General features: G+C 44.4%; 1 protein-coding gene across 26 annotated transcripts in view; it reads right to left on the bottom strand.

Moving 5' to 3' along the window:
* KCNMA1 (potassium calcium-activated channel subfamily M alpha 1) overlaps positions 1-15,918 on the bottom strand; it is a 719,202-nt gene that overhangs the window by 236,743 nt on the left and 466,541 nt on the right. For all 26 annotated transcript variants that reach the window (XM_023645924.2, XM_023645920.2, XM_070263813.1 and 23 more), the window contains 4 exons: positions 14,306-14,381; positions 3,957-4,032; positions 1,661-1,831; positions 20-111 (listed from right to left, as the gene is read on the bottom strand). In XM_023645924.2, coding sequence (XP_023501692.1) covers positions 20-111; positions 1,661-1,831; positions 3,957-4,032; positions 14,306-14,381 — 415 coding nt within the window. The remainder of the gene's footprint in view (positions 1-19; positions 112-1,660; positions 1,832-3,956; positions 4,033-14,305; positions 14,382-15,918) is intronic.

The raw sequence follows: 15,918 nt of genomic DNA on the forward strand, positions 1-15,918 counted from the left end.
AACCTCTTGGCATACTTACTTTCTTCCACTAACCGCACTATAGGAGCCCCCGTATTTCTTGCGGTTGCCTATTAACTCTATGATTTCAGGGACGTAGCTGGCAAACATGGCCTGAGGAGAAGATAGGAGACAGAAGAGAGACTAAAAAGACAGGCCAAAGAAAGGGGGAGACCTTTTCAGAAGGGGGGATACTAAGATCTGAAAACACAAGAGGATTAGAACTGCAAAGGTATACATTAATATGTTGAATTATAAAAAATTAAAGCACAAAAAGGTCAAGCTCCTGAAAATACACAGGACAAAACAAACATCAGCCAACCTAGACAACTGAAAAAAATCACAGTTGAGAAAACTACAAGGGAGACAGAAATAAATAAGCTGACATCTACTTCTGCCTGAAGAGAAATAAGTGAAGGGGGTGCATGCTGAAATCACACACACACACATCAGTACAAGAGGAGACCTTTCTTTCTAGTTAAAACTCAAAGGAAAGTCAATGCCTTTATGAGTGATTAAAGACAACAAACACCAAAAGGAGATTAAAAAAATATTAAACTTTTCCATTCAAAAAAAATCGCTAAAAAGCACTAGAGGTAAATCTAGGAAACCACATAGGAGGAAGGGACAGCGAGGAGAAACACAAACCTGCCATGTTTCGTCCAACAGACATTGTGCTCGTGGCGGATAAATGGGTCTCCTTATCTACAAGGACCTCATAGATGCTGAGAAAATGTTCGCCTTAATGTACATATGCACATGGACATTTATATACATTTTCAAATGTATATGTCATATGCATACAAAGAAGAGACGTGTATGCATAATATAAATGCTTGTGCAGTGTACATACGTGAAAGCTGTGCATGAATCAGGATTTTAATCACTTACCTCACACACAGCAAAAAGCTAAACTTAAAATGAGCTACTTTGAAAGATAAAATGCAGCAACTGCCAATGTGTTGCCAGAAGTCCCCCTTGAAAATTAAACCATAACAGACCATGATGATCTGTATAGACCAGAAAAGCAAATAGCAAAACTCTGTGACTTAGAATGGGGGAGGAAAATATCTCACGTGTTGCTGCATATGGAGTTTGCCAGCTGTTTACAAATGCGTCCTCAGCTCATGTGGTGACGTCCACCTGGACGTGACCAGGAGGCTGTCTATCTTCTGACGCGGGACTCGAATCTTGAGGGCAGGCTTCAGCCACAGTGTTTGTTGGAAGTTTGGGGAGGACCATGAAGGGGCTGTGGGAGCTCTTAAAACCGCAAACTGTCTACAGAATATGGGCAGCATCTATCAGGTCAGGTGACAGCCACTGCCCTTGCAGAATATCAGATGCTGAGTTACATTACTAAGGGACAGACACTCTCACTTAATAAGCAAGCATCACTTCCTTAAGACAATTAGATTTTCTCTTGGCTAAATGGCTGTCCCTGACAGGGGCAATCTGCCTAAGTCTCTGGGAAACAATGTAATACACTAAAGACATATGCAGAAAAGTCACCATCGCATTTGGATCCACTTGACTTGATTGTAACACTAAGGCAATCACTTGCTTCCAACGCAGAAACACAATACGAAAATTCAGAGTTTTCAGGAAATGAATAATAGAAAATATTAACGACCATGAAATCAAGAGCATAATAAAGAGTTTTTACCAGTCCCCCGAGGATGAAGAAGACCATGAAGAGGCGCCCGAGTGTGGTTTTTGCATAAACGTCCCCATAACCAACAGTGGACATTGTGACCATGAGTAAATAGACACATTCCCAGTATGTGAGAGCCTGGTTGTTTTGGAAATTTTCCCATGGGTCCCCTGAATTCTCCACCTAAAGCAAGGAGAAAGGGAGAAAAAGGAAAATGTTATATATACACAATAAACCAGGAACAGAAAAGCTCAGGACACGCAGCCCCCTCAACACAAGGGGTCTGCTGCCTGGGCCAAGTCCTGTAAGTGACGGCTCAGAACCCCCAGCAGGTCAGAGAGAGTGGAGTGGTCAGAACACAGACAAGCCTGCCTCGCTGTCTCGGGCAGAGAGGGAAGGAATGGAGGGAGACATCCTCGACTGTTTTTCTTCTCATGAAAATTTTGAGGCCAGCTGAATTTTAGGGCATTGCCTCTGGCCATGTTTTACAGCCTTCTCTTCACAGAAAGAGCCTGAGAGCCCTGCCCCACCCTTTCTCTGAGACTTCCTGCTCCATATCTAAAGGCCGAGGTCAGGGGCTCCCAAAGAAATCCTAGACCCTCCCACAGAGGGCCCCTGTCTTTCATCATTTTGACCAAGGAGACGCCTGGTGGGCCTCGCTCCTTCAGATCTCATGGCCGAACCCCAAACAGCACCTCCTGGAGTCTGACTCTGCTCTCCCTGCTTTGCAGAATGTCCACAATGATTCTATCCTGCACACCGCAGGAATTTCCCCGGGGAGCAGGAAAAGTAAGCTCATGAGAACAGTTTGCATTTGCACAGTCTTTAGACTGAGGGCCACCAAGCTTTTTCTGTAAAAGGCCAGACAGTAAATATTTTCAGCTTTGTGGCCGATAGTTTCTGATCTCTGTAACAACAACTCAAGGCTGCAGTTGTAGCACGAGATCAGCCAGAGTCAATACTTAAAGGATGGGCGTGGTCAGGTTTGAGGAGCCTCAGCCCCAGGGTTGTAGTTGGCCCATCTCTGCTTTAGACTTTACGAAACACTTCCTTTCCTCTCATCACACTTGACCTGCCAACAAAGCTGTGAGGCACCTAGGAGAGGTACTTTAGCCACTCTCAGGAGAGAGCGGGAGACGGGGGCTGGATCTCCAGGTCTACCCCAGATCACAGCCCTACGATATATACCAGATGGCCAAGGCCTATGATCCCCGAGCACGGCCCCAGGCCCCCAGGCCTACAGCTCTGCCTCTGCAGAAAGTTTCCAGGACCCGGCCTGTTCCACACATCAGTATTTGTCCTCACCATGCCATTTTCGTAGAGATTTCCTGGTGAAGCAGAAGGTACTTTACCAGGGGAAGTACCAGGTGGGGTCACTGGGCTAGTGAATACAACTAAGCCCTCTCTATCTGTGATTTGCGCACTTGACAGAATTAGGGCGATTATCTAAGGGTGATTTCAGCCAAGAATCCCGCTAGCAGAAAGTGGGGCGGGGACGACCATCAGATCCAGTGACTGAATGTGAGCCCCGGCTTCCAACCCAGGCTATCTTCCTTTGGATGATAACTACAGAAATCCCAGGGGTAGGTAACTAAATGCATCCTCTAAGCCTTAAGCAGAGAGAGGCTCGGCAAGGGAAGGGTACCTTTACTCAAAGCTTCAGAGTTAGCTGAGGCTCCTTCCAGTTGTAACAGTTTGTGTTTGGATGAAATGTGCTTCCGACAATCGCTATGTTCCCTAAAAGCAGAAAGAAAATCTGCCTTGGGAGGTTAAGAACAGCTTGACTTAATGATATAAGGCTTTCAAAGAGTTATTAATTTAAAGGAATTAATATTTTTGAGATACAAAATAACTTGACAAGTAATCAAGCAAAAGGATCAAAGGTAGCTTTTCGTAAGGGGAAGGTGGAGAGAAACTGAAGGATGTGAATTTGTTGTTTACTGAGAGATGTGGGTCAAACTTCCAACCTCGTCCCCAGGCCTTTTCATGTGTTTGCTGAGGAAGCACTGCCATCTTGTGGCTCATTGGGGTTATTGCAGACAGAATGAAAAATCTACCAAAGCCCCAGGGGCAATACCAGTGCACTGACAAACGCAGGTTAACAGTGTGAACATTGCTCACCATTTGGAACTAGTTTGGGGTAAAAGGGTTGGAAACCCAGACAATTGTGCAATTGCTTCTCCTTTTCCTACATTCTACAGCTGGGCTGAAGTTTCTCTCCAGGGAGAAAAATTTCAGGTAATAAAATGACTGAGAGAGGGGTTTGTTCCAGAAAAGCCAGAGCTAAAGCATCTGCAAAGACACTTACCAAATGGATGAACCCGGCTGCTGTTAGCCACGTGCTGATAAATATGGAGAGCAGATTCACCAGCTTGATGGAATTACTGTGCAAAAGAGACAACAAGCAAAATCCCCAAGTTACACAAGACCGTGGCGGGGCTGCTTCCACAGTGACGATGCCCCCTAGGGGAGAGGCAATCCCCCCTCACTCTGCAGTGTTTTCTCCATTGTAGGGGGATACCCAGAAGGCCAGAGCCTAGAGGAAGAGTACATCCGGGCTACTGAAAATGCTCCCTAAATTAACCCCTCCAATTGTGCGTAGATTTTTTTTAAATTAACTTTTATTTAAAAATTTTTTAAATCTACAGAAGTATTGAAAGAACAGTGTAATGAACACTTGTATGCCCTTCACCTAGATTGATCAACATTTTGCCATATTTGCTTTATCTCTATTCTTTTTCTTTTTCTTTTTTGTTTTTTGAGGAAGATTAGCCCTGAGCTAACATCTGCTGCCAATCCTCCTCTTTTTGCTGAGGAAGACTGGGCCTGGGCTAACATCCACGCCCATCGTCCTCTACTTTATATGTGGGACACCTGCTACAGCATGGCTTGCCAAGCGGTGCTGTGTCCACACCCGGGATCCGAACTGGTGAACCCCGGGCCAACGAAGCAGAACATGTGAACTTTGCTGCACCACCGGGCCAGCCCCTATTCTTTTTCTTTCATTTTATCTTTTTCTAGTCTTTCTCTTCTTTTGGCTGACCCATTTACAGTACAAGTACGTTGCAAACTACATGAGACACCCCCTCAATACTTCAGCATTCAACACCTAAGAAGGACACTGTGCAACACGATCACATACGATTGTCACGCCTAAGAAAGTGAACATGAATTCCATAATGTCATCTAACAAGCACTCTTTATTTAAATGTCTTCAGTTGCCCTGAAATTATGTGTATTGGTGTTTTCATTTCTTCACCCTGATCCAGGAACTAATCGAGGTTCATGTATTGCATTTGGTTATGATGCTGCTTTAGTCCAGGGGTAAAGGACAGATAGTAAATATTTTAGGCTTAGCAGGTCATAGGGTCTGTTACAATTACTCAACTCTGACACTGTAGCATGAAAACAGCCTTAGAGCACATGTAAAGGAATGGGTGTGGCTGTGTTCCAATAAAGGTTTACCTAGAAAAACAGGCAGTGGGCTAGATTATTCATGGGCTGTGTAATTCGCCAATCCCTGCTTTATTTCCCTTAATCTATAATCTGCCCCCTGCTCTTTTTGTTCTTTTTTAATGACATTTACGTTTCTGTGCACCCAGGTCAGCTGTCTTATAGAAGGTCCCAGATTCTGGATTTGTCTGATCGTTCCCCCATGATTAGATTCTGTATAAATTCTTCTGTTATGAACATCTGGCTAGGATGGCGTCACATCTGAAAACCCTAACTCAGTTGCTTGATTCAGGTAGGAACATCAGATTTTGCCACTGAAAGGCATCCATTTCCCTTCATAATTAATGTGTCAACCGTGCAGTGACACTCTGAGACTATATGAATATTTTGTTCCCCAACAACCTTATATCTAATAATTTCAGTATCCACCCGTGTTCCTTGAGTGGCTCAGTTGGAACTCACTAACTCTGTATCCTGGGAGCAGTGAGTCCCTGGTGCATAGTAGGGCCTCTATGAAAATGTACTGATGCTAACTGGTCTCCTCCTTGGTACTCTTCCCACTAAACTTCACCCTGTTCACCCCGACTGGGGTATAGCTCCTTGAATGCTACTGTCAGCAGGTCACTTCCCCATCCAAAGGCTCCCTTCCACCTAAATGTTATGTCCAAACTCTCTCCTTTCATCTTCAACACCCACTGAGGTCCCAGGCTCACCTACCATAAGCTCTTGGAACTCTCATCACAGCCAAACTTATTTACTATGTCTACATTTATGCTATTACTCAGCTGGAAAGCCCTGTCCATTTATCCAAATAGTTCCCTCTCTTCAAAGCCTGGTTCAATCCCCACCTCCTCCTTCAAGTGGTTCCACCCACCTGCCATACAGAGTGACTTCTCCTCGTGGCTCTGACCTGCAGGTACTCATTGGTAATGGATCCCACTGTTTTAAGACATCTTTCGTAACGTTGTTTTAGATTGCTGTTTGACTCTTGTGTCCCTAACTGCATCTTGCAGACAAGAACTCTGGGTTCTACCTCTTTCAGTCTCCCCAGAGTGGCCTAACAGCCCACAGTGGGGTGCAGCCCGTCATCATTGATTGATTGATCTCTGCCCTCTCCCACTTCCCTCTCAAGGGGAACCAACGACGTGAATTCTAAGAGTCTATGCTCACAGTAATAGGAAGGGCTAACACTTTTACGGTTCTTTTACAGTGCTTGCCATATGCACCACAGTGCTAAGTGCTTCATGCATATTAACTCTTCTAACCTTCACAACCTCTCTATGAGGTCATCCAGAGGTTAAGAAATTGACCCAAGTTCACACAGAAAGCAGCCGAGTTGGCATCTGAACCCAGGCAGTTTGGCGGCAGAGTCTGCCGTCTGGGCCACCACACTGCAGAACAACAGTCACAGACCGGCATCCATCAGAAAGTCTTTCTTGATCGTGAAAGCAAAGCTGCGCCTCCCCCACAGTCTGCGCACAGGATGTCAAAAAGGTCAGAAAGCGCTGCTCCAAGGAGGAGGGAGACAATCTCGACATATTGATCACCCTCTTGAACTGCCACAGAAAAGAACGGAAAGGAAAAACTCTGCTAACTACGTCTCTATGGGGGCCACATGTGGAGGAATGCAGGAAGAGGCTGTAGTGGGCCAGGCAGCCCAGGGGTTGGAGGAGGACCCCTCAGAGGAGGTCAGGGTCAATGGTTCGAGGACAGGCACGATGCCAGAGCCCAGCTTTCCTTTCTCTTCAATCTTTTTTCTCTTAGTAACTGAGCAGAGGAACCCACGGTCTTAGTCTCCCAGAGTTGGTTCTGACAGTCCAGGGAAAGAAACAGCAGGTATTCTCAGTTTTGTGGGTGAGACTGATCTTTTGAAATGTGTGGAAAAACCTCCTTCTGGTTCAAAAACAGACTAGAAAAACAACAAAGATGTCCATTCTGTCTTTCTTGGTCATTTCTAGAGTTTCCAGATTATAATAATTGTCAATATTTATCAAGCTTTGTTATCCTTTAGGCACTGTGTTGAGTTCTTCATTTTCTTCAGAGTTTTACCATCTATCCTTGGATATAGATACATCATTGGTCCCACCAACTAGATAAGGAAACTGAGGCTTAGTGTGCTTAAGAAGCTTCCCAAGGACACATGGTTGGTAAGTGGTGGGGTCAATATTCAAACCTGAGAGCATCTGATCCAAAGGCTGCTCACCTAAAGCCTTGGGAGAGGCAGTACAGAGGAGCCATGTGGACCACTGGTTTCTATCACTCTTTCTACAGCTCTTCCTCAAGGACAGCCCTGTGGATGCGTTGGGTGTCAATCAAAGGTCCCCACCTCTCCCTCTACCCAAGTGGCCTGAGCCAGGCTGGCCAGTGGAGGAACTCCCAGCTCTGAAGAGCTCCGAGGTAGGGCTTATCAGAGACATTTTTCAGAAACTGAATGGGAGAGAGAGATTTGGGTGTAAAAAAACATAAGCCTGGAATGCTAGAGGGCCACCTGCCCTGGAGAAAGCCTGCCTGAGAGGGAAACTCCAAAGAGACAGAGAGAGAGACAGAATCCGGATGAGAGAATCTGAACCCCTTGATCTAGACATGCCTAGTTCCCCCTTGGACCTCCAGTCATTACCAAGGCTAGCTTGAGGTGGACTTATCACTTGCAATTAAAAGTCATCTGCTTATGGGGCTGGCCCTGTGGCCGAGTGGTTAAGTTTGCGCGCTCCGCTGCAGGCGGCCCCGTGTTTCGTTAGTTCGAATCCTGGGCGCGGACATGGCACTGCTCATCAGACCACGCTGAGGCAGCGTCCCACATGCCACAACTAGAAGAACCCACAACGAAGAATACACAACTATGTACCGGGGGGCTTTGGGGAGAAAAAGGAAAAAATAAAATCTTTAAAATAAAAAAAAAAGTCATCTGCTTATAATGGAAGGGACTGATATCCAAAATGCTCTCTGAGAACCTAACAAGGGATCAGGTCTATGAAGTAGATCTGGGACTCTCCATCTGAGTAAGGAGGGCAGATCCTGTATGACCCACTATTGTGCAATTAGTTCTGTGGCTCTGGAAGCTCTGCTATGAATCTGGCATTTACAAAGGAAAGCACACATCCGGCAAACCCTGGCCTTGGTCTCCTTTTCCAGACACTACCATGGGCCACGTTAGCACCACCTCACCTCTAAATGTTTTCTATAGCTGTGAATGGAGATCACCAACTGACAAAATAATGTTTAAAGTCTTCCATCTAAGCCTCTCCTTAGAGCTGAAAGATACCGTAACTCTTGCCTTTCTGTTCCCTGGAGCAGCTGACCAGCCCTGGAGGCCTAATCAATGGCCTTCTAGGGTCTTTTTGTTTGGAAGGACACCCCCCCACAACCAGAGATTGGAGGAATGGAAGTAAGACACATAGATATAAGGCATCCACCAAACGAGCTGTATCAGGTGAAGCAACCCTGGCAATCGATAAGCTGAACATTGTTGTGGCTACATCCCCACCACATCCTGTCGCCAACTAGTTCTCAATGGGGAGTCAAAATAGAGTGAAATCCTCCTGCCTCTACCTGCTAAGCCCTCCACGGTGTGCTCCAACACAAATGATGAGGAGCAGGTGGCTGGTGGCAAATGGAGAAATCTCAGGGAAGCATGTAGTGTTCACTTTCTCAGACGATAATTAAGTACCAGGTTGCTTCACTTATATACTCCCAGATCCTTGGGGCCTAAACAAAGCAGTGTCCCAACAATAACCATGTGGAGCCCTCTTGAGAGATGAAAACTATTGGAGTCTCTGAGCCTCTTGGTGCTTTGGAAAAATGACCTAAATACGGTGGTGGTTATTAATCTCTAAATGATTGTCACAGTGCTGGTAATAGTGCTTAAGGGAGCTCTTGCTGTGCGTAGAACATTTAATCATGGTTGCTGAAAGGGTCCATATTCAGCACTGAAATCTGATTACTTGTATGGCATCGGCATCATTATGGAACCCCAGTATTAGGAATTTGCTTTCCAAATTAAACTCTACGACCAGGCAATCATCTAAAAGCTCTGTGCAAAAGATGCAAGATTAAGTCTTGGGGGACTTTCTCCATACTCTGAAATTCGATCCTCATCAGGTTGTGTAGGGGTCTTTGAAAGGAGGAGGGGCAGGGCTGTGTGTTTTGCAGGCAAAAGAGGCCACTGGAGATAGTCATAGGCTTCATGGCCAAGCCCAGGGGTCTGAGCCAAACTAAGTTCCCAATGGTTAGAATGATTGGAACTCTTTAGATTCTAGCCCCCTTCCCATGACTTGAGGGAGGGATGGATTGTGACCTTATCATGAGAACCTAACTCATCTAAAGAAAATCATTTTCAAGTTTTCCATTGTTGTTTCTGGGTCCCTATCTTGTGAGTTCTTACCAGCCATTAGAGAAATGTGCATGAGTGGATGCAGTGAATCATCCAAGGGCAGGCACAAGAAACTTTTCTGTTCTTGTGGATCAGAGACCTTTTCCAGGGCTTCATAGATCCTAGGAGACACAGTCTGTCTCCATAGATACCGGAAGAATGAGAGTCTGTCTCCAGAGACACTGGGAAAATGAGAGTCTATTTCTTTCTGAGATGATAGCTGTAAGCCCAGAGCCATTGGGGGACATCTTTGCCTTCAGTGTAGTCAACAAGATATGTTTTGGTTAATATTGAAAATATCATCCATTTTCAACAAAAAAGTGTAAATTTGTCCCTATTCTACCAGTCCACTATTTTCCTCTTTGTTTATGGCTGAGGGTACAGCCAGGTACCAACAGCCTTAATTTGGTTTATGCTCCCTTTGCTGGACAGATGTGAAATACCCACCCTGAAAAGTCGACTGGACTGTACCACACTGAGATAAACGGTCTGAACTATATGATACGGAATGAAGCAAAATTGAGTTCTGTCAATTCTACCCCTTAAATATCTCTAGATCCCTCCTCCTCTGCTCCCCCTGACTCGCACTGCCTGAGACCATTCCCCAATACCACTTTCCTGGACAATTGCCCCAACTGGTCTCTTGGTCAATGACCTTAGACACTTCAAATGCACTCTCTAAACAATTGGTGAAATAGTGGATCTTTCTAAAACGTAAATCTGACCTTTCCCTCTCCTGTTAAACACTTCAACAACTCTCTCTCTCCCTCTGAGTGCAATCCATGACATGTCAGGGCCTTCATGAGGTGGCTTCTACCTACACCTCCCCTTACAGTCTCCACATCAAATATTCTTTTTTAAGACCTTAGCCTTGGAGCTATTTCTGAGGTCATATAGGTAGTACAGTGATTTTAGTTCCCAAAATGCCCTCCCAAAAATGTGTTTTTTAGGTAAATGATGATACATACATATCATGGAATGGAATGCTATGTGAGAAATAAAAGTGACACGGTAGAATATCAGTAATGGTTATCTCAACCATTGGTGGTGGTGGGGAAATTTTACTTTATCTTTGATGTTTTTCCATATTGTTGACATGCTTACAATGAGCACATTATACTTTAATAATTAGAGGAAACAGTAATGCAATTTCCACTTTAAAAACATCACTAGGTGATATCATGTTTTCGTTAACAATATCTACTACATTAAATGAGAATTGGAATGATGGCCTTTACACAGAGCTGTTTACTCTGCTCTGATGGTAGAATAAGTGTCTGGTCACCTGTAAGTCTGCTCGCCAGTTTGCAGGGCAACAGAGGAACTTCCAGAAGTTCAGACAATGACACGGAGTCTCCCAGTGCCCCCCTTAAAAAGTCATTTTCAGGATACAGGGTATTTTAGGCCCTTCTGTTGGCAGGTCCTGATGCTGTCCCATAACTGTGATTTGTCTCTTCCATCTATGTTTTTTTCCTGTAATCCTATTTACTCTGGTTTCCTTTTGCTGCTTCTTAATTCTTTCTCTCTTGTTCTCATTCTCTCCTCTCCAGCCACCCCCAACCCATATAACTCTCTGCTTTGTTTCTTCCAGCTCTTGGCCAAGTGAGGCAGCCAAAGAACAGAAAATGAAACTGCAATTTCAAATCATGTCTGCGATGTCTCCATCCCTACCTGTGCCACAGATTGGTGGGGACTGGCCACCAGAGAAAATCCAGACAAAAACCCCCTAAAGATTACGGGGCTCCACCCACCCTCCTGGACAGTCCCCATGAAAGTAGCAGAGTACAGACAAGTCACCAGGAAATCGCTCAAAGTCTGAAGCCCTACAAAAACCAAGGCTTCCATTTCTCTGTGGCAGAGCCTGTGGGATCTGTGCTTGTGCTTGGTGTACAGAAGGAAGGAGCCAAGATTAGCCAGGCACCTGGAGAGAGAACGGGCTCAGAGAGTTGTTCTAAAGCTCTCGACTTCTTACAATTAAATGAAGTTTTAACCTGTGCCTGGTGATCTGGCCTCTTCACCTGCCCTCCTAACCTCATCTTGCTTTTTTCCACCACAGAACCCCTAGTCTCCAGGAGCAGAGAATCACTCAAAGTTCTTCAAAGGGCCATGTTCGCTCACCTGTGTGCTTTCTGCAGCTTCCTTGCTTGGAAGTCAGCCTCACCTTCCCTATCTCTCACATGCAACCCCAGCCTCAACAGCATAACACCTAGCTTTCCACAAGGCTTACCTAAGATACCCCTTTTGCCTTGAAAACATCATTGACTGCCCCACACTCATGCCAAGCCTTGCTAAATTACCCTCCTCCGTGCCTCACACCCCTGGGCGTACCTGTATCTCAGAGCAAGCACACTGCCAGTTAGTCTGGCTCTCCCGCCCCCAGTGAGCTCTCTAATAGCAGGACAATATCCTAGTACCCACCTTGCTGCTGGCACAAAAGGGTGCTGAATTCAAGCTTGTTGAATGGACTCAATCACCTGATAGTGACCATAAGCAACAGGGACTGGGAAATCCAGGTTGTGGGGTTGTGATGAAAAGCACCCTCTGACAATAGAAGGAGTTTAATTCCAGGGGGCGGGTGGTGCTGGGGAAATGCAGACTGCCCAGCAGCCTGCCACTCCATGACTCTTCCCGAGGGCCACTCTCTCTCAATTTACAGCCACCTCTTTCCCTAGCTGGCTGCTCAGCTTTCTCCCCTCTGCCCTGGGAGAATGAGCCACCCATGGCTGGAGAGTTAGCAGGTGGACTGTTCAGCAGGATGCCAATGCTACTTCCTGCATCCAAAAGAAAGACATTTTCTCCAAGGAATGGGAAGCCCCTGGGTCTCTCAGCAAAAGTCCAGAAAAAGCTATTTTATTCAGATGGCTCATCATTCTCCCAAGTCCAGAAAGGATCCACACAGAATACAAGGAAGGTGAGAACACAGTTCTCTTCACATTATTCCTCAGAGTAATGGCACCTTCCTAAAACGCTGGTGTCAGAGAAGCAAAATTCCCCTAATTTATGAGGTAAATGCAAAACAGGGAGACAGAGGCATTATACCAGGTTAGAGTGTGGATGATTACACATAAAACTGTCCCTAATAGAAAAAACAAAAACAAGTGTCTCTTAAGGACAGCCCCTGTACTCACCGATTCTACCTTTCAAGATATCTAGTGGAGCAAATACAATATGGGCAAACATTGGAGATTGTTAGCTTTGTTGATAATTTTAATTTCAAGAGTACCATGAGTTCATTGCACCGAAGAGCCATAAAAAGGCAGAATCAAGATTATTGTCACTAAAAGGAAATTGGAAGAATAACAATATTCACTCTATATCAATGATATTGATTATTGTTATGTGCCATCCAGTTGGCTCCAACTCCTGCTGCACCTATGAATGCATGATGCCCACAATGTCCTGTCCTCAACAGCCCTACTCAGCTCCTGTAGACTCATGCCTACGGTTTCGTTTTTGGAATCAATCCATCTCACATTTGGTCTTCCTCTTCTCCTGCGGCTTTCTACTTTTCCCAGCATTATTATCTTTTCCAAAGAATCCTGCCTTCTCATGACACGCCCAAGGTATGACAGCTTCAGTTTTATCATTTTATATTACATACTATTAAATAGAGGGCAGATAAATTCTGACTCCAAGATAATGAAAGTGAAGGGTGGTAGGACATACTACAGAAGACTTCTATGACATTAGACGCTCATTTTCTTTTTAACTTGGCTATTAGAAAATGAATTGACCCCACATCCACATAGACCAATAGTTGGGGAGGGGAAACCAATTTGGATTAAAACAAACCAAAATAAACAAATAAAAAACACTGAGACCCAAAGAGGAAGACCAAGATCCAGTTGCATTTATTGGTTGTGACAAAGTTGGGAAGCTGAGTCCCAGCTCAGTTATTGGGAAAACGGTGCTGAATCCAAAGCCCCCAAAATGCAGGTACGTTAATTATAAATCACAAAATACAGAGGTGCCCCGTTTTTAATCACTTATCAAACATGTTAAAGCCAACCAAAGAGGAAATGGAACATTAGCAGTGAGCTTCGTAAAGTGTAATTTCCTATAAGAGAAATTTATGACCTGTACTTATTCTCCATTAGAGCACATCTAACCTCTTTTATTAGTTTATTCATCAAGGCAGCCCTGGGCTCGGGCCAACTCTGTGAAACCACAGGTCATCAGGAAAGGAATCTCTGGGGGATTTTTCCTCCTGGTCCAGTAGTGTTTTCCAGATCACAACACAGTTAACAGAAGTAGCCATGGTGCATTCGGCAGGAGGTTTTTAGGTATTCCCCAAAAGGCAATTCACAGAGCAAGCCCCAGGGGCTACACTAGCTGTAAAGTGAACAACTAAAATGTACTTTGAAATGAAATGATTTTCTGTTTGCCGTATGAGGTTTGTGATTGCCTCTCAAAGAGTATTGCCTCTATTGCTTTTACAGCCAGGTGCAGTTCTTATTTAGTGATGTAATAAAGAGGCGATTTAGAACCTGGGAGCAAGGACTTCCCAGTCAATGAGCAGATTTATCCCTCACCCACTGCGCACCTCTCCCCAGGATGTTAGGCTGATTTCCAAGCAACCTCACACAGTCCCCCAAAACTGTCTCTACTTCCCCACATGCATGGCTGTTTCTCTCTCTTTACCATACAGACCCCAGCCCTGCAAAAGAGAGCAAGCCAACCCCTATTCTGGGCTTTCTCCACATCTCTGTGTTAAACCACTCTTTCTGTGAATGAAAGAACTTCAACTTTATTGTGATGAAAGCAAAGACATTTGATATTTACAACTTAGCATCGGGGACTAGAATGAGGGAAAAATATGAAAAATAACATCTTACCTTGTTTTAAGGATATTCAGAAACTGCAAAATTTCTGAAAACTGGATCAGTCTGAGAGCTCTTAAAAATCTCAAACCTGGAAAGAGAAATGAAATAGAGATGCTTTATTTACAATGTGTGGTTTTAGCTGTTTGATTTACAGCTGCCAGGGGTGAAGGGAGATGAAGTTCTTGCAGAAGATTGAACCATCTGGTGCCTTGGACTTAGTCCTTCCTTTTGATTCTTGACTGGTTTAATCTCAGCTGGTAAACTGACCTCATTACGGGAGGCCTGTGAGAGCCTCTGTAGAGGAAGGTCTGGTGGGGAGAGCCCAGTTCAGTGAGCTTTCTCATTTGTCCATCTCTGATTTAAAGCACTGTTTTTAAGTTACCTCGTTGTCTGAGAGGATTTTGTTTCTGAAAAATACTGGGAATAGCTCAGGGTAACCCTTGTGCTAAGAGTAGATTAGGAAAAAATCAGATAACCTTATATCCTTGACGGACTTTATTAATCTTTATCTTTAGTCCTGATAAAATGAAAAGCATAGCCCACAGTGTTATCTGTTTTCTACAAGGTTCCATATTTTTCTCCCAATCAAAAAAAAAAATCAGATCCGTAAGATCTCACCCCATAACTTTAGGATTCAAAACTTATATATAATTCTACTTTACTAAGTGTCAAGATAAATGTTTGTCCTTTCTAAATCAGCAACCTCTCATGAATGGAGAAGAGCCAGTGTTCTAGGTGGCAGAAGAGAGAGGGAGATGGGGAAGGAAGACACAACTAAGGATCAAAGGAAATATACAATATTGTTGTGTTCTTATAGCCCAGGGTAAAACATATTTCTGTTGAGATCAAATTCATCAGTCAAAAACATTCTGAGTCACTCATGGGGCTTTGATGCTTGGCCATCATGCAAGAGAATTGCTTACAAAATACTGATTAGCACAGCTTGGAGGTACTTTCAATATCATGTCCTCTCCAGAGGGGATCTTCTTTTGCAGATTTTCTGAAAGCATTTTATTAAGTGTCTCCACGTGCCAGGGTGGGCTAAAGTGCTGACAGGCAGGTCAAAGTCAACAGGTGAGACTTTATTCTGCCCCCAAAAGTGAAGCAGAAAGGGGAGTAGAATGCACAGTGGTGGGAAGAAGCAGTAAGGATTCACTAGAGATCCAGGAAGGATCAAGGAAAGGAAACAGACTGAAGTGTTTCCCAAACAGCTCCACTGTGGGCCCAGTTGATTACTTCTTCTTTAGCATAAGGTAACAAGGAAAAACCAACCTAAAGCCCTTGGGGGGAAATCCCCACTGCACAAGAGGGAGAAAGGATAACGACTCAAGAGGAAAATTTCTCATCTGAAAAGGATTTGCCTTCATGAAGAGAAGATTTTTTCAGAAAGCACTGGCCTCTAGCCTAAATGATATTTATATTCCTTTTATTAAACAAGAAAGTGCAGAGATGAGAAGGGATGTTGATGAACTGAAAAGGCTCAGGAGCCAAAACACAGTCCTAACCAAACTAAAGAAAGGTTGACGTAACACTGCTGAAAAGTGAACTGGAAGCAGAGTGCAAAATGGGGAAGTCACCTCAGACCACAGAGAAAATAAGAAAAGAGAGGAAAAAAGATGAAAGAC

Source organism: Equus caballus, chromosome 1 (genome assembly GCF_041296265.1).
Source record: "Equus caballus isolate H_3958 breed thoroughbred chromosome 1, TB-T2T, whole genome shotgun sequence".
NCBI classification, from domain to species: Eukaryota; Metazoa; Chordata; class Mammalia; order Perissodactyla; family Equidae; genus Equus; species Equus caballus.